This window comes from Kockovaella imperatae (assembly GCF_002102565.1).
Source record: "Kockovaella imperatae strain NRRL Y-17943 chromosome Unknown BD324scaffold_4, whole genome shotgun sequence".
NCBI classification, from domain to species: Eukaryota; Fungi; Basidiomycota; class Tremellomycetes; order Tremellales; family Cuniculitremaceae; genus Kockovaella; species Kockovaella imperatae.
Window position 1 is genome coordinate 1,144,664 of NW_019028944.1, and position 25,149 is coordinate 1,169,812.

General features: G+C 52.0%; 9 protein-coding genes across 9 annotated transcripts; 6 read left to right on the forward strand and 3 right to left on the reverse strand.

Moving 5' to 3' along the window:
• Positions 1-5: 5 nt before the first annotated feature.
• On the forward strand, positions 6-2,520 carry BD324DRAFT_680329 (hypothetical protein; the record flags this gene model as incomplete). The annotated part of the gene is made up of 2 exons (XM_022019077.1): positions 6-1,856; positions 1,907-2,520. Exons 1-2 carry the CDS (start codon positions 449-451, stop codon positions 2,518-2,520), a joined length of 2,022 nt encoding a protein of 673 aa, XP_021872542.1. The 5' UTR covers positions 6-448.
• BD324DRAFT_370912 (hypothetical protein) lies at positions 2,281-3,802 on the reverse strand. Its single transcript, XM_022012610.1, has 3 exons — positions 2,721-3,802; positions 2,518-2,639; positions 2,281-2,461 (listed from the first exon to the last, which is right to left on the reverse strand). Exons 1-2 carry the CDS (start codon positions 3,623-3,625, stop codon positions 2,633-2,635), a joined length of 912 nt encoding a protein of 303 aa, XP_021872543.1. The 5' UTR covers positions 3,626-3,802; the 3' UTR covers positions 2,281-2,461; positions 2,518-2,632.
• On the forward strand, positions 3,782-6,351 carry BD324DRAFT_370533 (putative ceramide synthase component). Its single transcript, XM_022012609.1, has 17 exons — positions 3,782-3,992; positions 4,047-4,076; positions 4,155-4,294; positions 4,358-4,652; positions 4,705-4,793; positions 4,847-4,893; positions 4,946-4,973; positions 5,017-5,096; positions 5,148-5,175; positions 5,225-5,280; positions 5,332-5,376; positions 5,423-5,482; positions 5,535-5,608; positions 5,657-5,722; positions 5,773-5,826; positions 5,880-5,972; positions 6,006-6,351. The coding sequence occupies exons 1-16, from the start codon at positions 3,937-3,939 to the stop codon at positions 5,968-5,970; spliced, it is 1,239 nt and encodes a 412-aa protein (XP_021872544.1). The 5' UTR covers positions 3,782-3,936; the 3' UTR covers positions 5,971-5,972; positions 6,006-6,351.
• A 1-nt stretch (position 6,352) lies between these two features.
• Positions 6,353-9,298, forward strand: BD324DRAFT_370511 (hypothetical protein). The gene is made up of 3 exons (XM_022012608.1): positions 6,353-7,901; positions 7,951-8,101; positions 8,149-9,298. The coding sequence occupies exons 1-3, from the start codon at positions 6,609-6,611 to the stop codon at positions 9,057-9,059; spliced, it is 2,355 nt and encodes a 784-aa protein (XP_021872545.1). The 5' UTR covers positions 6,353-6,608; the 3' UTR covers positions 9,060-9,298.
• Positions 9,299-10,277: 979 nt separating this feature from the next.
• On the forward strand, positions 10,278-11,830 carry BD324DRAFT_641694 (putative heterotrimeric G-protein GTPase; the record flags this gene model as incomplete). Its single annotated transcript, XM_022017438.1, has 10 exons — positions 10,278-10,442; positions 10,507-10,808; positions 10,857-10,928; positions 10,981-11,067; positions 11,119-11,219; positions 11,270-11,326; positions 11,383-11,491; positions 11,547-11,571; positions 11,647-11,736; positions 11,777-11,830. 10 exons carry the CDS (start codon positions 10,278-10,280, stop codon positions 11,828-11,830), a joined length of 1,062 nt encoding a protein of 353 aa, XP_021872546.1.
• A 1,205-nt stretch (positions 11,831-13,035) lies between these two features.
• Positions 13,036-16,612, forward strand: BD324DRAFT_649978 (hypothetical protein; the record flags this gene model as incomplete). Its single annotated transcript, XM_022018071.1, has 3 exons — positions 13,036-13,274; positions 13,357-15,697; positions 15,761-16,612. The coding sequence occupies 3 exons, from the start codon at positions 13,036-13,038 to the stop codon at positions 16,610-16,612; spliced, it is 3,432 nt and encodes a 1,143-aa protein (XP_021872547.1).
• An 809-nt stretch (positions 16,613-17,421) lies between these two features.
• BD324DRAFT_641695 (cyclin-like protein) lies at positions 17,422-19,113 on the reverse strand (the record flags this gene model as incomplete). The annotated part of the gene is made up of 5 exons (XM_022017439.1): positions 17,422-17,613; positions 17,666-17,954; positions 17,995-18,192; positions 18,247-18,754; positions 18,804-19,113. The coding sequence occupies 5 exons, from the start codon at positions 19,111-19,113 to the stop codon at positions 17,422-17,424; spliced, it is 1,497 nt and encodes a 498-aa protein (XP_021872548.1).
• A 2,465-nt stretch (positions 19,114-21,578) lies between these two features.
• Positions 21,579-22,952, reverse strand: BD324DRAFT_578003 (P-loop containing nucleoside triphosphate hydrolase protein; the record flags this gene model as incomplete). Its single annotated transcript, XM_022013291.1, has 7 exons — positions 21,579-21,982; positions 22,075-22,162; positions 22,217-22,294; positions 22,357-22,369; positions 22,419-22,567; positions 22,642-22,742; positions 22,802-22,952. The coding sequence occupies 7 exons, from the start codon at positions 22,950-22,952 to the stop codon at positions 21,579-21,581; spliced, it is 984 nt and encodes a 327-aa protein (XP_021872549.1).
• Positions 22,953-23,308: 356 nt separating this feature from the next.
• BD324DRAFT_574360 (hypothetical protein) lies at positions 23,309-24,974 on the forward strand (the record flags this gene model as incomplete). Its single annotated transcript, XM_022013057.1, has 6 exons — positions 23,309-23,515; positions 23,750-23,932; positions 23,988-24,263; positions 24,317-24,460; positions 24,510-24,627; positions 24,679-24,974. Coding segments are annotated over 6 exons (1,224 nt in total), but the record flags the coding sequence as incomplete, so codon positions are not given.
• Positions 24,975-25,149: the final 175 nt, after the last annotated feature.

The window sequence follows — 25,149 nt, forward strand, 5'->3', positions numbered from 1 at the left end:
CGATGCTCGCGCGAACCGATCTCATTGACTGCTTCCGCGATCTCTGCGCATTGAGAAGCTGGCCTGAGGTTCCCAATCGGAGCTCCCACCCATCCATTGGTCGGAGTGAGACATACAACCGCTCCGGAAACGTCTTGCAGGTTTCACCAAGCCCCATGTGTCTCAATCTGATGCGTCCATTCCTGCGTTTAGAACAAACGTATGACAGGCGCAAGCAAGATGCTCCCTTTTGATATACCCACTTCGTACATGCTGAGCATGGACTTTGGAATCAGAGGGTCCATGATTGGGATAGAAAATTGACGCTCTGCTCTTCAACGTTGTACATTCTACCTCTGATCTGCCTTTTGTCAACTATAGGCAGTGCACCCGCTGGACGGTGGTTAGATATACCCTCTACAAGCCTCAGGACGGCTCAGCGCGGGTCGCACAGCCCCCATCAAGTATAATGTCCGACTCGACCACTGTCCGACCTAAACGGTCTTGCCGACCTCGACCTAAGCGCAGGCGCTTTTCGACTCTCTCGAAACGTATCATGATGTCTCCTCCTCAATCTTTCTTAGACGCTACAGCCATCTCCAATCCCCCTCAACAATTCACAAACCCACTGGTCTTTGGGCAAAATGGTCAAGCGTCGATCGTCAGTGATGATGATCCCCCTGCTTCGCCTCTGCAGCAGCAGCAGCCGCCCAACAACGCTCAGCCACAGTCTGGTCCTCAGAACGCGGTTCAAAAGGGAATGAACAATGCCCAGCCTGTCGCTCAGAACACACCGGCAACGACTCAAGAATCACCTCAGGCGACTCAACCTGCCACTAGTCCATCCACCGATGCGCCTACAACACAGCTGCAGACGGACACCGAGACCCAAGGCAGCGCCACCATGTCTCCAAGCGAGGCATCACCCTCCGTCACAGTCTCCACTTCGCTTTCTGTCGACACAACCTCGACCTCCATCACATCCTTGATTCCTTCCAGCTCGATGACTGCCTCAATGTCCAGCTCCTCGTCAATCTCTTCCTCCTCGAGCCTCTCGACAAGCTCGACAAGCTCCGCCTCTGCGTCCGCTGCGGCTTCTGCATCCGCAGCTTCGACCGCTAACAGCTCCGCCAAACCATTCACCGATTCCGCGCTCTTTGTGGTCGTCTGTGTCCTGGGATCGTTGATCGTCCTTTCCGTCGTCGCGACATCACTTTCGTGGATCTTTCGACGGTCAGCTTGTGGTTGTCCTCCATGTGGTGGTAGACGCAAACGAGATGCGGATGATGGTCTTTCGGACGTGGTGTACTCGTTTCATTCACATTCCCGAAGTACGAGTTTGAGCCGAAGAGCCAGTTCGGGGATCGGTCTTGGTTTCGGAGGAATCAGTATGAACGGGTCCACTATCAGTGGACCCGGGATGGCAGGCGTAGGCATGGGTCCCGGTGGTGTTATCCCGAATGCCTTTTCCGAGAAGGATGGAGGGGTACATAGACGTTCAACTATGCTCGCCAGCTTTCCGGAGAACTCAAAATTCCTCCATACGGGTGACGCAGAGGGATTCCCCGCCCTGCATGATATCGGCAATGTAAGGAGTGAAAGCGAGATCCATGGATCAGACGGCCAGATCATGCAAGGTCAAGATGGCATGTTGTGGAATGTCCCTCTCACACCGGCCATGAGAAACCTCCAACCTATGCAAGACGATCAGTCCGTAGTGGATCAAGCTGGTCGTTATGCCAGTACGGGTCCTTTGGAAATTCGAAACCTGTCCCCGGGTGACCTGGATCGACGATCGACCATCTTGAGTTGGGCGAATCGATCTGCAGCGGCTCCTAGAGGGCATGATGGCATGTCGAGGATGAAGACCGTCGACGGTGAGTTGAACAAAGACGACATGTGCTCCTTTGCTGATTTTGATTCACAGAGGAAGGATTCGCAGATGTGTCTGATGATCATTCAGAACTCCGGACACTTCCCAGTCGTGCTTCTTCTTCCCGGTTGAGCGTTCCAAACTTTTCTGCCCCTGAAGCCCGAGAATACTTGCCCTCCGCATACTCTTCACCATCCGATACGATCATCGATCTTCGACCCGGTCGGAGAAGTGATACCCTCATCAGCAGTATCAAATATACCGAGTCGGAATCTCCATCCAGGGCAGGTACATGGGCATCGAATCTAAGAGATACGCTATTTGCCGCAATCCAAAGTGACGCTCGTGGTAAAGCTGGGGGAATGATTGACGAAGAGGCCGATGGATACACGAGATCAGTCGGACCTATTGGACAATCCAGACGATCCATCAATCGAGTTGGTCCGCGATCATCGGTCGTTGAAGGACAGGACGAAAAGGACCTGTCGAGTTACTATTTGCAGCCTACTTTATCGAGTTCCACTATTTCGACCCTGGGACCAAGACAGAGTATGACGAGGACCGCTCCCTTGAGGCAGAGTCGACGGTTCCAGGGTGACGACGCATTACCTGGGAGAAGATATTCAGCGAGCTATGGCAGGTCCATGGCTGGTAATGAGGTATACTAGTTGTCATCCAGCCGTCTTTGCCAGACGCGAGAGCATGCATGGATCTTGTCTCTGCAGATGCGAAATCAGGCCGAGGCAAGGGCGAAGCCGACACCCACGTCGGCTCGACCGCTCACGCGCTGCCGCAGATGCCGCTCCATGTAAGCTTGAGGTAGATCACCACGCCCCGCTCTTCTCCGGAGCCTGCGGACATCACTGACTCGTCTGCCTGGTCCATCACCTCCCACTGACCAGCACCTGCCCACCTGACCTCACGGACCCTCTCGATATGGGCTCCTCTCTCCTCTGCTTGCTTTATGAACGACTCCACCGGCCATCGGCCAGTATGTAGTCCAGCGGCGATATGAGCCATACCTTTCGGGGCGAGAAGCGCTTGGATCGAGTCAAGAAGGACAGAGTGGGCCGAGCTGACCCAAAGGGTATCGGCGAGAAGGAGGGTGTCGAAGCGTTTGGGCTTGGGGTCATGTGAACCTATGTTGGACACGGCTTTGTCTTCACCGCTTGGGTGTGAGCCAAAGGCCAGCAGTTTTATCGGATCACTGCCCCATTCATGTGACATTGCCGCCCAATGACCAGCGGATTTTGTTTCGCAATTCCTGTTGAAATTGCTTTCCAGACACGCCAGGATATCCTCATCTCCCCAATCGGTGGAGAGAACGTCACAACCCAGTAAACAAGCAGCTATACCTGGCAATCCGGCCCCTGCACCCAGTTCCAGGACCCTCGAGCCGAGCTGAACCTCTCCAGTCGTGATTTGATCCGCGAGGTATAACGCAGAAAGCCAAACATGATTGGCTTGAAGCTTGTTAAACACACTAGCGCCGGGCGTAGGCACACGCAGCCTTATAGGCGTCTGTGTACGTGCTGCAGGTGGGGGTCCGTATATGTATAGCGATGTAGGCGATGTGGTTGAAAATGCTATGGGAGGGATGGAAAATAAGTTTGAGAGACCAGTATCATAGATGTTGAGTGGATCATCGTGCGCCTCGTCTCCCTCAGCCTCGATTTCGACGGCGGCCTCTTGATTTGCTTCATCATGCTCGTGGCTCAGGCTGCTAGTGCTGCTGCTCCTACTGCTGCGGCTACCTGCTCCCCTGCTCGCCATCCGCCATACGTGTCAGTCAGTCAGTCAATCAGTCCAGCTGTTTCGTCTCATAGGACAACCGGTCTCGAGTATACCGTGTAGATGATTTCGAGGAGCGAGAGCGGAATAAAAGATACCGTGCCCGACGGCCTTCCATTACGTCATCATCCCATTTCGGGGGTTTCCAGGACGGTTATTCAAATGATGTTTTGTTCACTCAGATCTCATCCATCCTTGCTGCTTGACCCTCAGCTGGCGGGCGTATTTATAGAGGACGAGTGGAGACTTGGGGACTGATTCTCCTTCTTATTCAAGCCTCGGTCTTTTTCAGCATGGCCACTAGACCGGATAATAGGCGGCGAAGCTCGAGTATCACTCAAGCATTGAGGTGAGAGGGAGAGCGTCTTAGTGTCTCTCGCTCATAATACTTTGTGGTATTTAGACGAGTTCCATTGAACCAGCAAGGAGACAAGTGAGTTGAGGCCTTTGACACTGAGCGAAAGAAACCTCACATCCTTGTTGGATCTTCTCCACTGACACCCGTTGATAGACCCCTCACACCGACCAATGAAGAAGTCAAGCCTCTTCCAGCGGGAAAACCCCGTCGAAAGGCAGGGTCTTCGTCCTTCAGTTATGCCTCGAAAGGATTCTGGAACGATATCAAGACTGGCAGATGGATGCTTGTACCGGGTAAGAAATGGCTGTAACCATATTCAAGCCCGTCAGCACTGATCAACCCGCGCGCTCGCTCAGCCTCCTCGTTCAAAATCCTTGCAGCCGAATTTGCACTATGGGCAGCTATCGAAGTCATGTTGACTCGATTGGACACAACCTCAAAGACACCTTTCAACCCTTTGTCATTCATCCGTTCACATCCTTCTGGACACCATTGGAACCCATTCTCGTACTTGAACTTGGATGCTCAACACACATACCCCAACCCCATGTCATACTTCCTCTTCCCGCAAGGACTCTTGCCAAACGGAATGGCTAGAAAATCATGGGCAGACTTTGTCTTCGTGGCTCAGCACATCATCACTTGGTCTTTGTGAGTCTATTGCCCGGCTCAAGAGGTCGCGATGAGGCTCACTCACCGTCAGCGTCCGTCAATTCTGGTGTGTCCTCATCTTGCCAGTCATTGCAAAGGCATTGCGGGTCAAGCGGTCAAAGATCATGCGATTCACAGAGCGTCAGTTCATGTCTATGATTTCCCACAATGAGGCGGAGCTGACCTGTCTGCAGAGGGATACGCTATCGTATATTTCGGCATCATGGGAACCATAGGAGTAGTGAGTGGCATGATGCATCGACAGCACGGATAGCCATTGACGACGGATGCAGTACGTCATGAAGGGTCTTCCGACGTATTGTATGGATCAGAGCTTCTACACTCCTCTCTGACTTCTCTTCAGGGTACCAGACTGAACATTTTTGGCTCGAATACCCACACAAATCAATGACCTATGAGTTAAAGGCGTACTACCTGCTGCAGGTGAGGCACAATGATGCTCAAGCTCGAGCACTCGGCTGACGACGACATCAGGCCGCTTACTGGGTCCAACAACTGCTCTGTAAATCATTCAGACTGTGTTCCTCCGATGAGACTGACTTGAACTTCAGTGCTGGTGGCCCGTATCGAAAAGCCCCGAAAGGACTTCAAAGAGCTCGTTGCACATGTCGGTCTGATCTGATGAGCTAGACGAATCAAATGCTAATGGTCATTACAGCACATTGTCACACTATGGCTCATCGGCTGGTCTTACACTATCTACGTGAGTCCTCCTCAGACTTCCGAATCATGGGCTAATACCTCGACAGCTAACGCATATCGGTAACGCCATTTATGTCACTATGGACGTCAGCGATATTTTCTTAGCGGTGAGCTTCTAAGACAATGCGTCGAGGTTGTGAGTCCTGAAACCCTAGTAAGCTTGCGAAGTGTACAAACTATGTCAACGAGACCGCGTCTATACCGGTATTTGCATTCTTCGTCTTGGTTTGGACGTGAGTGATTCGGACATGACCAGATGGGCGAAGCTGACCTCAAGGCAGGTATTTCCGACACTACCTCAACATCAAAATACTCTGGTCGGTATACAGTCAATTCCATCTCATCCCGTAAGTTACTGCTTTGAGCCAATCTGTGCATGCCTCTTACACGGTCATAGTGCAAGCGAGAGACAGGTGTTTGATCCTCTCAACGACAAATGGATGCCTCCCTGGTGAGTATTGCCTTTGGCCGGCCTCCTTGAGCTTCTACTGACGTTTGGCTCAGGATGAAATGGCAAATCTTCACGCCTATTCTTCTGCTCCAATTCATCAATCTATTCTGGTACTTCCTCATCCTGCGTATCCTCGCCCGGTGAGCGCATCGCAGATGACCAAGGATTGCTCACTCCAGACTGACGCATGACACGCAGTGCCGTCTTTTCCGACACGGTCAAGGATGAGCGATCCGACGATGAAGATGACGAGATTGAGGAGCCTTCGTCAAAGTCTGTCAAGAGACAGAAGGCCGAGTGAGGCGAGTGGCGGTGTGACAAGGGAAGGTCGGGAAGGGGGGGGGACCTGTCTGGTTGGTGCACACGTCTAGCACAGAAGTAGAGATGGTGTTTCGTTAATTTCCCGGCCTGGATATTCGCTATTGCTTAGCTCCAGGTCCATCCTCTAATAATAGTCTACTCGACTATCTCCTCTCCCACTTCATATGCATGACACCCTTAGGGGCTCCTATTCCGATGCTGCAGCACGTACACTACTTTGCGCCAGACCCCCTCCACCACGTGATTTTCTCCCCACTTTCTGCAAGAGCCGCCGCGCGTCTGGCCCATTCCCACTCTCGGCTGATTTTCCATAGCGACGACGATTGCCACCCGGCACATGTATACCAGGCTGACATCTCCATTACATCGTCCTTTGTCAACATTGTGTGTGGTCTCACTAGATCAGACCAGACGAGACGATTGGGGGACTAAGACCGAACCCATTCAGTCACTCTGACGCCATGTTCACCACAATGGGTCGATCGAGACGCAGGACGGGAGATCAAGCGGCGGCCGCTGCTGCTCAACGCGAGATCTCACCTCCACCTCCAGGCTCTGATAGCACCTTTGGAGTGAGAAGCTTGAATGGGAGCGTCACTTGGAGTCCTGCAGTGGAGGGAGACCATGGAGGGGCAATGGAAGGCTCTTCGACACGCGAAGCCGTGTTGAACCGTTCATCTGATGACAGCGATCACGCTTCGTTCTCGGCGATAAGCTCGTCGAGGGAGGATCAAGGTGGATTAGACCTGGACGTCATGAGTGGAGGAGGAATGGACGAGGACAGGCTGTCGACCACTACTCGTACTCGTGATGATCAGCAGCGTGAACTGACTGAGGAAATGGATACTACGCCCGTATCTCTGGCACCGTCCCCCCTCTTACCTGATCCATTCGACACCTCGTCATCTTCTCCACGTCGAGCACCTGGTCAATCATCGACTGAGAACCAAATATCGCCATCAGCACCTATCCCAGTGAACGGCCGCATAGCTCATATTGGATCTGGCATCATGTGGGGTCCTTCGAGTCCTGATGAAACGCTTCATCCATTATCTTTATCGACATCGTCATCCACAGCGACGGGTCAAGGTCAAGGTCTCGCATCGTTGATATCTGCTTGTCAGTATCCAATGACTCAACCTTCGCCTGATCCTTCCTACCCTGCTTCCGTCTGGCGATACAATCATCATACAGCTGACGGAGATAAGGATGACGAAGAAGAAGAAGAAGAAGAAGAAGAAGAAGAACTATTTCATCGTACACTGTCAAATCAGGACACTGGTCGTGACCTACCTAGTGAACCGTCATCCCCTGCAAGCTTTACAAGTCTACCGTCCTACGTCGGCTCCATGAGCTCCTTATCCAGGACTTCATCCCCGATCAGCGGTATCTCAGGTCCTTCCATTAATCGCGAATTTTCCGACGCGGTCCATTCGCGCATCCCACCGCATTACAGGGACTCTTCAGCTGAATCGCTACTACAAGGAGGCGAACATCTAGGACATCGATCCGAGGAATTAGTCATTCCCATGCTGAGTCTTCCATCCTCCAGTCTGCATCTCAGTCTGGCGAGCTGGCATGGAGAGACCAACATGATCAAAGTTGTACTTCTAGGCGAGGTGGAGCTCGCTAGAGAAGTCATTAGGGTGTTGGAGAATCGCGTTCAGATCGTGCATCTGGACAAGGGCGGAATCGGGATCGTCAAGAACGACAAGGTCGTTCTGAGCTTGACGATTGCCTCGAGCGTAGAGCAGGTTCGTGCAGTGTCAACCCGTGGGAGATTTAGGCTGACTAAGCGCTCAGATTCGAAAGACCATCCACGCGTCTTACAGTGCGCTGTCCAGGTTGTTGCATCCCCACCCTCCCAAGGGAAGCGAAGGTTCGGTCAGGCGAATGATCTCCGAGCACTCGAGGCGAGCCCTATGGGTGCATTTGATCCTCAACCTAGGTCCCGGTGAGTGTGACTCTGGTCTCAGTCGATCACTATTGACATGCCATTAGATCCTATTCCTCAATCGCTCTCCAGCATTGCGCCGGTCCGTCACCTGGCGCAAAATATACCCGAGACCTCGCGGCCGTCCGAGGGCCCCCACGATCCTGCTGCCTCGCCCTCCTCGCTTGACGATCCTACACCGATGCCCGGGTCTCATCTAGCTTCATCTTATTTCGCAGCATCGACCACGGGCGATCTCAATCGGGCGGAACGCTATGCACAAGATCTTCAAGAGCTCTTGGAGAATCTCCCAGCCGTCGAAACCCAGTCCATCGACACCTTCCTCGCCCGTCGAGCCTTCATGATGTCTTCTGATCCTGCTTCGTCCCTCGAAGCCAGCATCACATCAGCTGATTCTGGTTACCAATCTCAGCCGCATTCAGGCACGTCCTCCCATTTTGACAGTCATCCGCCTATGCCGACTGTGGCACGAGCGTCTGGAGGCGGCGAATGGGAAGCTGGTCTATCTCGGAGGATCGCAGCGAACATCCAGCGGCGTGAGAGAGACGATCACCATCGATCGACTCGAGGAGCCTTGTCTCGCGCTCGACCAGTCAAAGACAGGCGAGTCAAACGGGCAAATTGTTCCCCACCACCGCTTTTCCCGATCTCTTCTGCGCCTATCGGCAAGGTCTCCGGCGCAAGATCATCGACCATACGCACGTCCCTCATTTGGAAGACGTTTGGAGATATTTGGAATGGTCTCTTTGGGATCTGGACCACGCCGATGATCATCAGTGAGCCCACGGGGATCCCTGAGCCGACAAATCGACCATCAGCGCCTCCAGAAGATGAGGTACCTCCCAAACGACGACGACCCAATTGGAGATGGCGGATTGGCGCTGCCATCGTCGCCGTGGGTGTGGGGATCTGGTTGTCTAACACCAAGATCCAAGTATCGGCACATATCAAGTTTTAGCCTCCAGCTTGTTCCCCCATTGTATCTATCCTTTCAAGTTGTCTCCTCCTCAGTTGTTCTCAGTGTAGACTCTCGTTGTACGATGGTCTATAGGCGTTGTCTCTCTCTCTCTGTCTCTCCACACCATGTAATGTCTGAACGGCAGTCGGTGTCTATCATACTTGACCCCCGCCACATCAATCATTTGGAACCTCCACCTCTGAAATAATAAGCTTCCGTGTGTTCCTGAAGTAGGCTCTTATTGTTCTCTCGCCAAGGAGGATGATGCTCTCTCGTGCTGCCCACCACCTGCGACCAGTATGTTGTCAAGTGCATGCAAAGTTGTTCAGAGAGATAGGAGTCCTGTATCCAACTAACCGTGTCAACTTCTCAAGGCTGACTTGGAGATAAAGAGTCGCATAGCTTGGTTGGTGAGTTGGGCCCGAGTGTCTTCTTGACAACCAACCTTCCTACTTTCGGGGCGGCCTTAAGGGGAACCCCTCCTGAGACCTGTTTGCAAGGGTTTGGGTGACAATGGGGATTTAGATTGCGATAAAGAGCGAGGAGCCAGGCCAAGATTGACGAAGCCTCAGCACGGCACGCTGAGAACGGCGCTCTGAACGATCATCTCATTGACCCTCTTCTTTTCGCATCAGTATTCCAGCAAGCAATCCCCCTCGCACGAACCCTCCATCACCAGAGCCCATCATCCTTTGCCTTCCTCGCTCACGGTCCTTTTGCATCCTTTCCCAATTCCGCTCACTCGCTCGCACTTCAGCATCTGTTCACCAAGTCCCACATCCAAAACAGTAAGAGTGACCCAAGCGCTGGACCTCAAGGGCTGTTCAAGGGAGCGGAGACACACAAACTCGAGTAACCCTTAGATACGTTGGAATTGAGATCAGCTCTAGACTTCAGTTGGTCGTCCGTTGGTACTCGGTTGGCATTCGGGGATCACATACGGTCTCTCGCTCTCTCTGTTTCTCTCTCAAAGGACTGCCTCGAGAGGCTGATCCCCATTCTTACCGTCCTTTGGAGTCTCAGCAAACTTTCGTCTCACTCTCTCTCTCTCTGAGTCACAGAACACATCCTTCGAGTGATAGTTTACATCATTCAGCTGTCCCTCACCAGAGCTATCTATCGACTTTGACGGACCCATCGCCACCTTTCTTCACTCCCCGCCCACCATCAAGGTTATTCACCAGTGATCTTGTCCCCACTCATCTTTCGCCGCTCACAATGGGTGCCTGTACCTCTTCTCCGTCAAACGCTGACCCCGCCGCCGATGCTAGGTCAAGAGAGATTGATAGGGCATTGAGAGAAGATGAGAAAAAGCTCGCGAAAGAGGTCAAGCTTTTGATCCTTGGAGCAGGCGCGTCCGGCAAGTCTACAGTCTTGAAGCAGGTGAGTGTGTCGTTGTGTCAATCAGGTAGAGTTGATCTGACTGAGTCCATTCCCATCAAAAAAGATGAGATATATCCATAACCAACCATTCTCCCCGGCTGAAATTGAAGATTATCGCAAAATCGTCTTCACCAATGTCGTTGGAGGTATGCGAGCGATCATCGATACGATGGACGAGTTATCCATGGCCATCTCACCTGCGAATCGAAAGTACGTCTCGTTTGTCGATCAAGAACCTGCGATCAACACCGGCGAGCCTTTCCCTGCCCGTTACCTGGAAGCCTTGAGAGCTTTGTGGAGTGACGAGCAAGTCCAAGCGTGTTACGCTCGAGCACATGAGTTTGCTCTACAGGAGAATATCCCTTAGTGAGCGAACGTTCTGCCTCCTGGATGTCTCCTCATGTCTGTCTTCAGTTTCTACGCCGAGGGCAAGTTGGAGAAGCTCTTTGAACCCGACTATAAACCAAGTGATGATGATGTTTTGCGGTGGGTTCTAGTCTGAATTCTGAGCCTTTGAAAGGCTGATACAGGTGACCAGTGTCCGAGCCAAGACGACAGGTATCAGTGAAACGTGGTTCAATCTCAAAGACATCCGGATGAGAGTTTTGGACGTCGGTGGGCAACGGTGCGTTCCCCTGTCCTTTGCTCGACGCGGCGCTCATGCCTTGAACCCCAGATCTGAGAGGCGGAAATGGGCCAGCTGCTTCGAGGACGTCACGGCTATCATCTTCATCTTCTCGCTGGCGGATTACAATGCGGGTATCATAGAAGATACGAGTGAGCGCCGGCCTTATTCGCTAGCATATGTGGCAGTCTGACGCAGTCAGGCTCGAACGGCATGATGGAAGCGTTGATACTTTGGGAATCTATTGTCAACTCGCAGTGTGAGTGTTTGACCCTAGAATCTGGCATGGATGAATGCTCAAACACTGAGTGCCAGGGTTCACCAAGACCAACATCATTCTCTTTGCCAACAAGTGGGATCTATTGGCGTCCAAAATTATCAAAAAAGATCAACAAATCTTACCGTACTTCCCCGACTTCCCAGGGTGAGTACAGCGTCATCCTGAGGGGTATATCTGCACAGCTGACGGTGGACGACAGCAAACCTGGCAGTGCGAACGATGCCGTCGAGTTCTTCAAGAACAAGGCTAGTCCATCTATGCCTTTCCCGACATCTGACAACTGACCTCGACCTCTGCAGTTCCGGAGCTTGAACCGCAACCCCAACAGGGAAGTGTACATCCACACCACGACAGCTGTCGATCAAGAGAACATTCGCGTGATCCTTGCGGTGGGGACAGCTGGCTGTGCGTCTTGCTGACTTTGTACAGGCGACCCAAGATACGATTGTGAAAAATATGTTGCAATCCATGGCCTTGATATGATCGGAGGCCGGAAGACCGGGGTGTAGATCTGCTTTGATTACCTTCGCTGTTGTTACTCTTTTTCCCCGGGTCCCTAGACCCGTGCAACCTACTTCTTGCCCTGTCCAGGTTCGTTCGACCTGTATAGAGGTCATGCGACATTCTCCTCCATACTCACCTTTTTTTGGTCTGTTCGCACTTCGTACACATGACATTTACGTCCCGGAAAACATTCTTATGCATGTATCTAAGTCTCTCAGTGGGTTATCAGCTCGCATCGCAGTGTGGTATCCCAAGCTACGGAACAGGTGGTGTCATCACTCATTCGCGACTGGTACGGGTGGGTAGGCCAGGGTGCCACATTGAGCCGAGGTGACATTGTGGCCTGACCGCATTGACTTGGAGCTTGACTGGTATGAGGTCAGGTAGCCAGCCTGGGGTCTGGCACTTGTTGCGAGCACCAAGTAAAGGGTATGGCACGTGTGCGGCATCACGGTTGTGACAGCGAAGAGTACCCATCTTGACACGGTTCGTAAATGTGGCACGCCATGAAGGCCGAGGACTAAAGTCGTTTAGGCCTCGTACATGCTCGCTTGCGTCAATCGCTGCAATTGGGGCAGGTACGAATACCTCAAGGTTCGCTCATTGTTCTCCACCCCTCTCGCGCCTTTACTTGAACCACCTGGCCGGCCCTACATGCACGATTTATCTTGTGGTTCGTAGCTCTCTGACTCTCGGCCGCCAAACCGAATTATGGAAAAACGCGCCCTATCCATCCCATCCCATCAGATCGCCTATCCCCCTTTCATTGTCATCATCTTCGTCTCGACAGTGGATCTTGGCTTGACTCATAGCATCGAGCCTCTTTTCCAACACTGACTATCAATTTTGGAAGATCGAGGGAAAGCTTGCAACCCTTGCATTGACTGGACCTGTCTTGCCGTCATCCTTCGATAAAAGAATTCAGCGGACAGTCCCGAGACAGTTGACTCGCGAGAACACGGTCCGAAAGCGAATTCCCTCCCTCACTGAATCCGGCACCAAACGCTGGCCTCCATCAGATACGACAAGTCCTGGAGACAGCGCTGCTTGTGTATACCGCGAAGGATCCGGTAGTTATCCCTCCGTGTTTATCAGCACTACAAACATTGGATCTGGAATCATCCATTTGGCGCATCCAAACCATTGCTTTGACCACTTTCTCGAACCCTCGACGCCACTGCACCATGTCATGCAACTGCTTTGGAACGCTTCAAGAAGCTCAATTGGTCCGAGATTGTTATCCTCCCTCCAAAGCGATCCTGACCGCTGGACCGGATTTCAAACCGCTGTCCTCAGATCTGTCCAAGTTGACGTACCGATGTACGAATCAGTCATCTCGTTTGGCCAAAGTCGGGGACGAGTTGGAGAAGAGGGTGGTCAAGGAGGCTGGAAAGAGTACGGCGGGTTACGCGAAGAGTAGAGCGTGAGTGAGGTGCTCAGGAATTGAGCTGCTCAGGCGTTGACTACTCGCTTCTCCCTTCCCCAACACGTCTTGAACCGCACAGCTCCCTCTTGATTTCCCTAGCCATCCTTCGCACACTCATCACTGAATGTCACCGTGATCTTCATCTCTTCTCCCGATCCATTATCCGGATTATCGACATCTCTCTCGATGTCAGAGTATACCAAAAGGGAGGGCCGGATCTAGAAGTGATTGGGAGAGCTGCATCTTGTTTTACAGCTTACACGACCTTTACCGATGGAGGTAGAGGAATGGAGGACTCGACCCTGAAGATGTACTTGAGCGTGTTGCAAAAATTCGCTGCGTTTGCAACGGCAAGAATAGGCTCGGGTTCTACATCTGCCGCAGCTCCTCCCACCCAGACTTCCAATGGCGAGGCTGAGGAATCCGACTCGGAGCAAGAGAATCGAACTCGCCTCATTGGTCTGGCAGCTCTCCACGGCGCTGCATCGTCCCACGCCTTGTTCTCCACGCCAATGTCGGAATTCCCACCTCAAGTCGGTATCATTGTCCCCGCTCTGTGTACAAACCTGTTTCAAGGGTCCCTGTCTTCGCTTCAAGTTGAATCTGCCCGTATAGAAGTCGATTCATCACCCTCGCCCTTCTTCAGCGAATTTTCCGCTCGGCGACCTGTTCAGAACCGTCGAGCGCCTTCTCTGTCGGCCCACATTCCGGGTCAAAAAGGTCCCAGTCAGACGGATGTCTTGTCCGCCGCCTTGCGATCTCTCGCCGCCCTCATACGGAATTGTCAAGTCCCTCAGGCGACGTACGTCTTGGACGCCATTGCGAACTACCTCGACTTGGCTCAATGGCAAGACGTCGAAAGATCCTGCTGGTTGGCAGAACGATTGGCAGCTCTCATGTCGTTACAGTACCGATTCGTGGTACCCACTCGATTGGTTGAGATCCTTGCCAAAGTTCCCGACGCTCCATTGACAACGAAGCACACGACCTTGGTCGCTATGATCACCAGCATTCTCAGCAGCTCGACTTCATTGGTCGGTCTAGGAGTGGTGGAAATGACCAACAGCTTCATCTCGCTCATCTCACGTCGGGTCAGGATTGATCCCCAGGATGCTCTCTTGCCTGCCCTTGTGCAATGTAGCGCATCGCTCGGAACTCACATTTACTATGCTGATCAAATAAACGATGTCGTCGAGGAGATCGCCGTACGAATGACAGAATTAGACGTTAATGACAAGGCTCGACCGGAGATCTTGCGGGTCTTGATTCACTGCATCATGGGCTTGTTATCGACGGCCATCCGGGCAGACGAACTCGAAGCGAAAGCTACTGCTCATCCTCCCGAGACCCCTTCCGTGGACACGCATGCAAGCCCTGAGAAGGATAAAGGGAAAGCACCCGCGTCGACAATGGAACATAGCCTTCCCACACGGACAGGCAGGCGGAATCTCATCTCGCCACAGGTCTGGCAAGAGACTGTCCCACTACTATGCGAAGCGACGTATCCTGTACGATCAGCTTACGCTCGAGCTCTCCTGCTGTTTATCAAAAACGAACTACCCCGTGAGCCGAAACTATCCTCAAAAGGTGTAGATGGCGACGTGCCTCCTAGCAATCCCTCACGGCCTGGTAGACCAGAGCAAATCTATGTCAAACGATTCTGCAATGCCCTCAATGCCGCTATCTACACCCTCGCCATGTCTTCGTGCCTAGGTCCAGGAACCACGCCAGCTACGCCCGGCGCGGAATCACCTGAAATCCCTTCGCCTCTGGTAGGCTCAGACACTGCCAATGGCGAAGTGCTCGCTCCGACACCGATAGCAAAGGTCAATGCGAGCCCTCTCGTCCCAGCAAAAGATGTTGTTCTCGCTCCCCCTGTCAGCACCACACCCGTCCCAATTGAGCGTGGCAAATCTCTCGAAAAAGGCGTATCATTCAACCTGCAGGAACCCACTCCAGTGCCTACGCCTCGCCAGTCCACCGGCCCAGGTCAAGCGACACCACGAAAGTCGAGTTTGGTCGAAGGCCGCTCAACGCCACCTCGAAAATCCAACGGAGGCATGACCCCACCTTGCAAGCGACTCCATCGACGGGTCTCATTGCCGTTGACCCGATTGAACTCCACACTCGTCGTGGGGTCATTCGATAACGTTGCCACGCCATACGACTTTACAGCCATCATACAGATCTTGGAAGCCCTCATTGACGCTGTGCCTTCTGCCGTCCTCCTGACGAGCGTGCCGATGCTTTTGGCTCTCGATCGAGATGCGAGCGTCGAGCTGGTCAGACGATCTGGTGATGGACGACAAGGAGCTTGGGTGTTTGAGCGGAAGCGATCCATCAAGGAGGTCATAGGGGCCGTCTGGAGACTCATCGGTCAAAAGTGGGGTATCGGTCAAGTCATCGAGAATTCAGACAAGGTGAGGGTGGTGGTGGATTGGCATGTCTCGTCAAAGGATTGATACTGACTCGTCAATGTTCAGGCAATTAACACACTTGCTGAACCGTTCGAAGTGCCTAGTGCAGTTGCGCCACCACCTGGAATCCTTCCACCACCGGATCAGCCTGTCCAATTCGTGCCTAATATGAAAGAGGGCGAGTCATCAGCATCTTCACTCCCTTTCATGGATCCTGAGATGTTGGTATCCGCCTTGACGTCGTCTCCTTTGGTCCTTCAGACGACTCAGAAGGACGCATCATCCCTCACCAAAAACTTCACAGTTCGGTGGTCTGTCGAATCCGCGCTAAAGGATTCGGTCGAGCGATTTTCGTCGATAGGGCGATATACTGCGGATGATACCCACCATTTTGACGTCGCTTCTGTCATCATGTCGCTGAACAATAATTCGTACCACTCTGTCGGTCAACGTACAGCTTCACGGACGATCGACGTTTCAGATTTGCGAGAAGCCTTAGGTGATGGTGGTGGAGGAGCAGCAGCAGCAGCAAGCAGAATAAGGAACGACTCGATCAACGGATCAGCTCCTCCTTCCATCGTTTCGACGGCCGGGAATCGATCAGTCGACGAGACGACGCCGAAAAAGAAACCAATTGGTCAGAATACAGACGTTCAAGAAGTCTTGAAGGACATTTTCAAGGGAACAAAGCGACGAGGCGGGAATACAAAGAGGGGCATTCAGGCAAAAGTCGAGAATGTCAATGGAACTATTGGACGGCAGTCGAATGGCGATGCTTTGGAGATGAAGCAACTGGGCGGCGTGGTGAACACCAATGGCGATGTCGTCAGGAATGGTGGAGTAGTGGAAGCGCCTGTCGGTCCCCGACATCCTGAAGGACCTGCCTCACTCCTGACACCGAAAGAGATGTCTGCTTGACGAAATTTCTGCGGTCAGAGTGGTGCAGACCTTCCATAGGAATGATCATAATGCATCCTTTTTGCCTTTGATCAGCACAGCGGACAGTCTTTGGCTTGGCACTGACACTCTGTTCAAAACCAGAGGTAAAATGCATGAGACAGGAGGACGGTATGAGAAAGACTGCCTCCTCGAGAAGTACAAAGACACGAGGGATGCGAAAGTCTATACTGAGGTAACCAAACTCGGGAGTTTATGCCTCAAGCGCCGCCGGCCCCTTTGTCGCCGCACACCAAGATAGAAAGGGTGAGAGGGTTGTTTTACAGTCGCAGCGAGGGGAGAGAAAGAAGGAAATCATGCAAGAGACCACCGGGATGCAGGAATAGGAAGAAAAAGGAGGCTTCGCGTGTCTTCGAGGCCACAGGGTATGGCAGGTATGATTTGGGTCGTTACGAAGCGGGGAGGGAGCAGAGGGGATGAGAGACTTTGTGGAAATTGGTCGTGACTTTCGTTATTGTTGGGATCGTACAAAGGCTCATCAGAATGATGTGTCGGTCGGTCGGTTCCGATCAACCAATGTCGCACCCCAAGTGTTTGGTTATTATAATGGATAGACGAGAGGGCGAGGGAGAGGGAACTTGGTGTTTTTATTCCACACAATGCTGATATTCACGCGGGGCGAGTCAAAATGCGATTGACTCGGTGCAGGTAGGAGGGGAGAGGAGCGAAGAAGCTGAGCTCCATCGAAATGTCCATATGAGAGAGGATACTAGAACCTTCGCACGAGATCAGCCGCGTTCCAGTCTCGTCACCAAATACTCACCAAGAACCTAGAATGCTGTGGTGTTGTTCTGTGCCCAATCTCGTGCAAAGGTTGAGGCGCGCAGGAACTTTTTGTTCGAGTACTTTTTGTACACGTACACCGACTCAAAGTCAGGCTCGACCAGCCTTTCGCAAAGCAAGGCCGCTCCAGGAATGAGCTGCGCTTCGGTGAAGTTGGAGTAGTAGATGAACGCCTCGTTCTGAGAGCAAGGGGTGAGTCTGAGAGACCCTCGCTTAAACCAGATGACTCACCCAATCTCCGCCTAGCATCTTTCTCGCAAGATACATGCCAATAGCAGCGATCATGCTGGGTTTGCATCTCAAGAAGCGGTGGTCCAACAGAGTGACCTCCATCAGAAATTTCGATAACGTCCGAGTCTGAATATCGTAGTCGTCTGCTTTGGAGATGCGTCGGACCCAAGAGTAAGGAGAGCAGTAGGAAGAAACGGTGAAGTCGAGTGTTTGGAGAATGATTCGTTCACCCTTTAGGATCTCGTCCTTCGTGTAGCCATTCTCAGTCATGTAGACGAACTCGTCCACGCTGTAGATGTAAGCGGGTGGACATGTGTTTTGCGACCTACCTTGGCGCCAAGATCTCCTCGTACTTTGCCGCAATGAACATGGCCGTGACGCCGACCAGCTGCAGCTTGACAAGAGAGACGACTCTGACGGACAAGAATCGATCGACGAGGTTGACCGCGATCCATAGAGTCTCAGGGAGCATGTGGTATCGAAGGTGGACTTGGAGAAGCCAGTCGATCAAAGTCGTTCGCATGGTCCTGCGAAGGGAGGGTGTCAGCAGGCACTCGTGAGATAAATGAGTCGCTACATACCACTCGATCTCTGTCTGAAAGTCCATGTACCGAGGATTAGGCAAGACCTGTTCTTCCAGGTTCTCCATGTGTGCAAAGATTTCATCGGCGTATTCAGCCACCATAGTGGTGTCGAACATGTCGATATCGTCCTTGAACGTGCTTCGCACCAGTGCCAATTGCTCCTGAGCCGCAATGACCTCTTCATCAGTCGCTCTGAGCCAATCTTCATCGTCTTCCTCCTCTTCATCTTCCTCTTCGCCCTCGGAGACATCCTCGACTTCACTCTCTCCAGCATCCAACTTGACCTCTAGAGGCATCGCCGTAGACAAGTCATCAGTGCGACGATTGTCTACATCCATCTCTGAGACATCATCTTCAGACTTGATACGTGAGGCCTCGAAGTTGGAGGCAAGGACAGTGACGGGTTTGGACCGGTGAGGAACAGGGGCGATAGGTCGAGTCTGAGCAATGTTGGTGTCATTCGTTCTGGATTGGAGGGGAGCGCGTGGTTCAGCCTTTACTTTGACTGATGAATCTGTCAGCGTGGACCTGCTTATTGAGTCATTCTCGCTCACCTGGCTTCTTGCCATCGTCCTCTTGATCCTCCTTTTGAGCGTTGGAAACGACTCCACCCAAAGCAGTCCGCTTGGCTCCAGCCTTGACGCCGGTGGCAGTAGTTGCCGCAGCTGTCTTTTTCAGTGGGGCAGAAGACGCATTGAGAGCGTTTGACTTTTGAGCTGGACCGAGATGCGACATGGAAGCCTTTGCCCTCAATGTCTGTGAAGGCATGGCGTTTTCGTCATTTGCTCGTGTGCGACTCGCTCGTCGAGTGTGAGGTCCCTGTGATTGGGTCGCATTCCGAGGAAGGTGACGACGCATGGTCATGAGGGAGAAGGGTAGGAATGGAGGAGGGGGACAAGGTGATTAGGGAAGGGTCGTGGATGTGAGAGAGGAAGAGAGGGAGATGATGAGAGTCAAGCGTCAAGAGAGAGAGAGAGAGTTGAATGATGAATGGGGTTGAATGTTTGAATGGATACAGACGGATTCAAAATATCCATGAAAAATCAAAACATCAAGAGAGGAACATTATCGTCAGCGAACTGTCTGTTTGTATGCCTTTGGGGGCACTCACTCGTGTAGCCATGATGATGGGTATGACGAGTGCGTTGCAATGAGAGTGTTGGTAGTGCGGTGAATAGAATTGGAAACGAGTTGAAAATGGGTACCCTTTCTACAGTGTCATTCAACGGCTGTCGGGTGGGATTCAAGGGGGGATGTGGGGGCAGAATCAAGGTCGAGAGTTGGACTCGATGGTTGATTCTCCACAGAGAGTCTTGTTAGAGCTTGTTTTGTTCGTCAAGGTCCCAGATTGACCGTGGTGTACACCCTTTGATCGCTTCCTCAAGTGCCGGGTCGACCAATGATAGGTTAAAGTTTGTAGAATATGGGGATTTCGGGATTGTTTGACGGGATGAGAGAAAGGCGGCAACGCAACTTGGGCGAGATGATACCTCGAGAGAATGGTAACTACAGCGGCAAGTTGAACACTGCAGCGGAAGCTAGAGGGAGGGGGGAAAGGGGGGAACAACAGGGGATAGAGATACAAGGGAGTCTGCTGTTATTTTTAGAGGTGATCGTCCAAATCACCTTCCCTGATATTCTCTCTCTCTCTCTCCAACAAATGAGTGAAGTTGGGGAGGGGTAGAGAATGACAAAAGGATTGAATCTCTGTGTGTGTATGTGTTGATAGAGTGAGTCGAATGCAAAGAGTTTGTGTTGAATTCAGATTCGAGATGTCTTTGAGATGGATACCTCTCCTACGAATAGAGCCGAGAGAGAGAGAGAGAGAGAGGAGGCTGAAATGACGTTGAAAATTGAGAGACGACTCTAAACATGCGCTCCTGCTGTCCTGTTGCTACACTTTTACAAGCCTTCAAAAGCTTCGCGCTCACACACACACACACACACTCTCTCTCTCTCTCTCTGTCCGTTACAATCTCAATATCCCAGCCCAATGGACATACAGGCATGTTTAGAAGCGCCGCCCCTGCGCCCCCCCATCCTCTGCCTCTCACCCCGGAAGATTTGGTTTGTTGTTTTACCTTTTTTTGTTATTTTTCAGTGGATCCATACACCTCAATGGACGGTATTCTTTATGCCATTCACTGTTCCCTAAATTTTCATCATTCAGTGTACTGTTGGATGGAGCGGACCCTGTTCTGACTGCTTACAAGTGGAGTCAAACGGATACATGTCGCATCTATCATGTAGGTACTCCAGGGTCTGCGAGTCTGGTCTGTCAACACCGTCTGAATTTTTTCTTTATTTTAATGTGGACGCGAGCAACTCAAAGGAAAATCAATCGCGTCCTCAGATGGATGGATGGTACAACCAATCGCGGATACGGCAACGGTGTCAGAGACTATAATATCCATAGCGGCCGACAGATTAGCAGTGCTACAGCTCTGATGTCATCTTCCATCAGCTTGCATTTGAGTCCTCCCGGTACTAGTGAGATCGAGTGTACGCAGACGGGTCTGTTGCATCCATCTCCCATTCATGTGTTTCTCTTGCACGAACGAATGAAGAAATGGGAGGGGGTCTCGAAAATTCAGCCAGGTACCCAAATTTGAGGTACCGAGAGGCGTCAAACAGCTTGCGTGGGACGCCAACCTCTCCTCGTGTTGCTGTACGGGGCGCTGGCGCTCAGGAGAGGCTCGATCGAAGGCTTGGGACCTACATAGAATTGTTGTCGACAGGTCCGACATGGGGAGGCAATTTGGTCACGTACACCATCTGGTGTATTGTAATTACATGTGCGAGATCTGCCTCTTCCAAGTTCATTAGATTTCGAGAAAGCAGTAGTCAGAATGGACTCCACGGCTCTGTTGAAGACTCTGGGACAGTGCCACGGCACAGAGACGAAGACAGATTAGGCGGATCCGGCCCATAAAGTAGAACGGCATCGCTTCATGTTCGGGCGCGTGTTCGCTTGCGCTCCGCGTCTTAGACAGCGCAACGAGCGTTTCAGTGGTGGCCTAGAGCATGCATAGATGGATAAGTGATGGATATATGAAAGACAAACAAGCCGTGAGAGGCTGATACGAGGATATACAATCGTGTGCAGTTGATGCTGTTGGTGTTTATATGCAGTTGATGCTGTGCAAGAAAATGTCGAACGGAAAGAATGCAGTTGATGCTCGTTGAAAGATGATGTTTTGTTGAAAATTACAGCGGTGCGGGATGTCTAAAATGCGAGCAACTGGAGCAGATCGTTGAGATCTCGTCGCCCGTCTTCTATGCTCTAGTATGCCATTTGGTTGGACTTGGGGAAAGCCCATTGTTTGATTTCAATCAACCACGTCGGAGAATGAGACGATGGAATATTCTCCATCAGTGCGAGTAGTCGTACTTTTCGAAGAACATTTTGGCGTCTTTCGTCTTTTGGAAGAAAGTAAGCACCGATGCCAGCGCACATATGAAGAGGTAGGCGAGGAATCAAATGAAGCCGCAGCGAATCTCTGCAGCACACTCACCTCGTCAGCCTTCTTAGGGCCTCGAACGCGACCCGTTTCCTTTTCCTTGATCCTCCGAAGATCTCTGTCCTCTCTCGTCCATTGCAAAGCGAGCTTGAACAGATCTTCGACGCCAGAAGTGGCTTCCCAGACATGCAACGGTCGAGGCGTACGACCGAGTTGGAGGTGGCAGATATGCGTTGGGAAGGACGATAGACCGTCAAAGATATGAGTTGCGTCTGGCAGAAGTACGTATCAGCGCAACGGACCAGAGGTTATCTTATCTCGATTGCGAGTGTATCACGGAAGCGAGTAACCACTGCCCACTCACAGACTATGGTTGCTCCTCTCGTCTCTGTCTCTTGGATCAGAAAGTTGATCAAGTCGGATCGGACAAGAACGTCCAGATCGACGGTCACCTTGCATTGGGGTTAGTAAGTCAACGAGAAAGCCGATCAAGACCAGGAGCCTACTTCGTCCAAAAGAAGAACATCCCATTCTGTCATAAGCCCCATGCAGAGTTGGACCCGGCGTCGCTCTCCATCTGAGATCTGGCTCCGACGTTAGCATTCCGCCGAGATCGCCATGCAATCGCGGCCCAAGCAAGGCTCACTTGATGCATATGCCTAAACGCCAAGTCAGAAACAATATGTTTTGCACGTCATAGCCGCTCACCAATCCAAGTCGACATCCAGAATGGATAAGAGCCTGTCTCTCCTTTCCTTGTGCCTGTATCCTCCAACTGAATCTAGGAATTCAGAGACGACAATGTCGCTCCTGACAACAGGGTTCGTAGACCACTCTGTACCTAGGTAGACGACTCCCTAGATCGCATGAGGATCAGCTGGATTGCCTGGCGCGCCTTGCCCCTCTGCCACCTGAGAGATGGCCCACTCACATTCGGAGGGTTCATGAACACATCCTGACCAAGAATCTTGCACGCTCTCGTTTTCGTCAATCGTTTCCCAGCCAGAATTCGAAGAAGCGTCGATTTACCGGCTGTCCCATACCAGTCAGCGGTGAAACATTATTCTGTGCGTGCTCAATCTCCTACTCACCACCATTCGCTCCAATCAACAAGCACCTCGATCCTTTCCCCAAATTCAGATCGACACCTTCCAGTACAAGCTCTGAGTCTTGATTCCAGCTGAAGTCGAGCTTATGGCAATCGATAGCGAGATGAGACTCGCCATTGCTATTAGAGGTCATGATCGCAGAGTAATGGCGATGGACGAAAGAGGAGAAGTAGAATAGCGATCCGCCCCAAGCCCTCGATCGTCATCCATCATGATTCCGCCTCGCAAAGCTCCCAAGTGCCACATTTCGGCGTAATTCAACTTCACTCTCACTCACTCACTCGCCCCCATTAGCTCCCCTCCGACGCGAACGGAATCAAAAATTTCCAGGTCAGGTTACAACGCGCGCTCCCCCTTCTATCTCTCGCCACCACCACCCATCCTCACTCTCTATCTCTCTCTCCTTCTTATATTGCCCTTGACAGGTCAGCTCTCTCGAGGACGAATACACTCATCAGAGACGCGTGATACACTTCCCATCCATCCATCATGTCTCAGTCTCAACAGATCAATCGACCCGCTTCGTCTACAGACGTCGCACCTACTCCTCAGAACACTCCCCTCGACACGACAGTCCTGTCCAACAGACCTGCCAATCTTGGTAGACCTCAAGTTGAGGATATCGGGGAGAATGAGGAGGAAGACGGCGCGGAAGAGGACGTCAGTGGAGTGAACCCTGCCAGTCTTCTCGCCAAGGTGAGTCGGGGGGGTTTGGTTATTATACATTTTTTTCTCTTTGAACAAAACGTTTGTTCTGGAAATTTCATATTGAGACCAGAGGGTCCTTTATGGTCCAGTGTTCTGCGAGAGTTCTCGCCGGCCTCATGTGTCCAAGCCTGCGGAGGCGGTGTGACTTTTCGGTCTCCGCTTCCTGCTCCTCGTGCTTGATAGTCCTCCATGGCAGGACGCGAGTCGCTGATACTTGACCAGAATCCCGCCCTTCTCGCTCTCGCGCAAGCCAAGTTTGACGAGCTCATTGGCCGATCATCGGGCTACATCGAATCCCTCCCTGCCAGTGTCAGGCGCAGGATCGATGGATTGAAGGGTGTTCAAGTTGAGCACTCTAAGATTGAGAGCGAATTTCAATTGGCCATCTTGGATCTTGAAAAGAAGGTCAGTTGAGCCTACATTCTTGGCTAGAAACGTGATCCCTGACATTGGCTGGCAGTTCCTCGAGAAGTACACTCCCCTCTACGACCGACGATTAGCCATCATCACCGGTAAAGTTGAGCCCACAGACGAAGAGGTCGAGGCCGGCAAAAAGTCAGACGAGGACAGCGAGGACGAAGATGAAGAGGAAGAAGGAGCCAAGATTGAGAACCTCGATGAAGATGGCAAGAAGGCAGAAGGCGATGAGAACGTTCAGGGAGTTCCAGAATTCTGGTTGACAGCATTGAAGAACCACGTCCCGATCTCTGAGACCATCACCGACAGAGATGAGGAGGTGGGTTTCACCGCCGGTAGGCGCCTGCGCAGAGTGCTGACTGTCGACTTCAGGTACTCAAAGTTCTCCTCGACGTCCGGCTATCATACTTGTCTGACGAAAAAAGCAACGGCCAACCCGGATTTAAGATCCACTTCACTTTCGGTCCCAATGACTTCTTCAGCGACACTGAGCTCACGAAGACTTATTACTACCAGGTGAGCTACCTTGCCCTCCAATCTCATGTCGATCTCACACGCTTCTCAGGAGAAAGTCGGATACGGCGGAGACTTTGTCTACGACAAAGCTATCGGATACGATATCAAGTGGAAGGAAGACAAGGATCTCACCAAAAAGGTCGAGATCAAGAAGCAGAGGAACAAGAGTGGGTTAGAGGCCTCTGTGGACCGGACCTCGTCTGACGCGTTCTGTCCAGGCACCGGCCGCACCCGTGTCGTCCGCAAAGTCGTGCCAACTGATTCCTTCTTCAACTTTTTCAAACCTCCCCAACCACCTACACCTGAGACTCTCGAATCAGAAGATGTTGACGAGGATGAGCTGGAAGAGCTGGACGCGAGACTCGAGACAGATTACCAGCTCGGAGAAGAGTTCAAGGAGAAGATCATTCCGCGCGCCATTGATTACTTCACGGGCAAGGCTCTGAGGTACGAGGAGGACTACGAGGACGAGGATCTGGAAGAGTTTGACGAGGACGATGAGGACGACGATGAGGATGACGACGAGGTGAGTGATCTTCCGGGCTTTTCTGCCTGCTTCTGTGTGGCTGACGCTGATCAAGTGATTTCGATATCCAGGTCGGTGATGCTGATGCGGCCGCGGCGAACCCAGATTGCAAGCAGCAGTAGAGAGAGAGAGAGAGAGAGAGAGAGACAAAGAGGGATTGAAA

What these genes read in the sequence shown, in the direction of transcription:
- BD324DRAFT_370912 (XM_022012610.1), bottom strand. Translation starts at nt 3,625, where the DNA reads ATGGCGAGCAGGGGAGCAGGTAGCCGCAGCAGTAGGAGCAGCAGCACT.
- BD324DRAFT_370533 (XM_022012609.1), top strand. Translation starts at nt 3,937, where the DNA reads ATGGCCACTAGACCGGATAATAGGCGGCGAAGCTCGAGTATCACTCAA. An exon ending in TTGAACCAGCAAGGAGACAA is followed by an intron (nt 4,077 to 4,154) that starts GTGAGTTGAGGC and finishes ACCCGTTGATAG; the next exon opens with ACCCCTCACACCGACCAATG. An exon ending in TCAGCGATATTTTCTTAGCG is followed by an intron (nt 5,483 to 5,534) that starts GTGAGCTTCTAA and finishes AACCCTAGTAAG; the next exon opens with CTTGCGAAGTGTACAAACTA.
- BD324DRAFT_370511 (XM_022012608.1), top strand. Translation starts at nt 6,609, where the DNA reads ATGTTCACCACAATGGGTCGATCGAGACGCAGGACGGGAGATCAAGCG. An exon ending in TTGCCTCGAGCGTAGAGCAG is followed by an intron (nt 7,902 to 7,950) that starts GTTCGTGCAGTG and finishes CTAAGCGCTCAG; the next exon opens with ATTCGAAAGACCATCCACGC. An exon ending in GATCCTCAACCTAGGTCCCG is followed by an intron (nt 8,102 to 8,148) that starts GTGAGTGTGACT and finishes ACATGCCATTAG; the next exon opens with ATCCTATTCCTCAATCGCTC.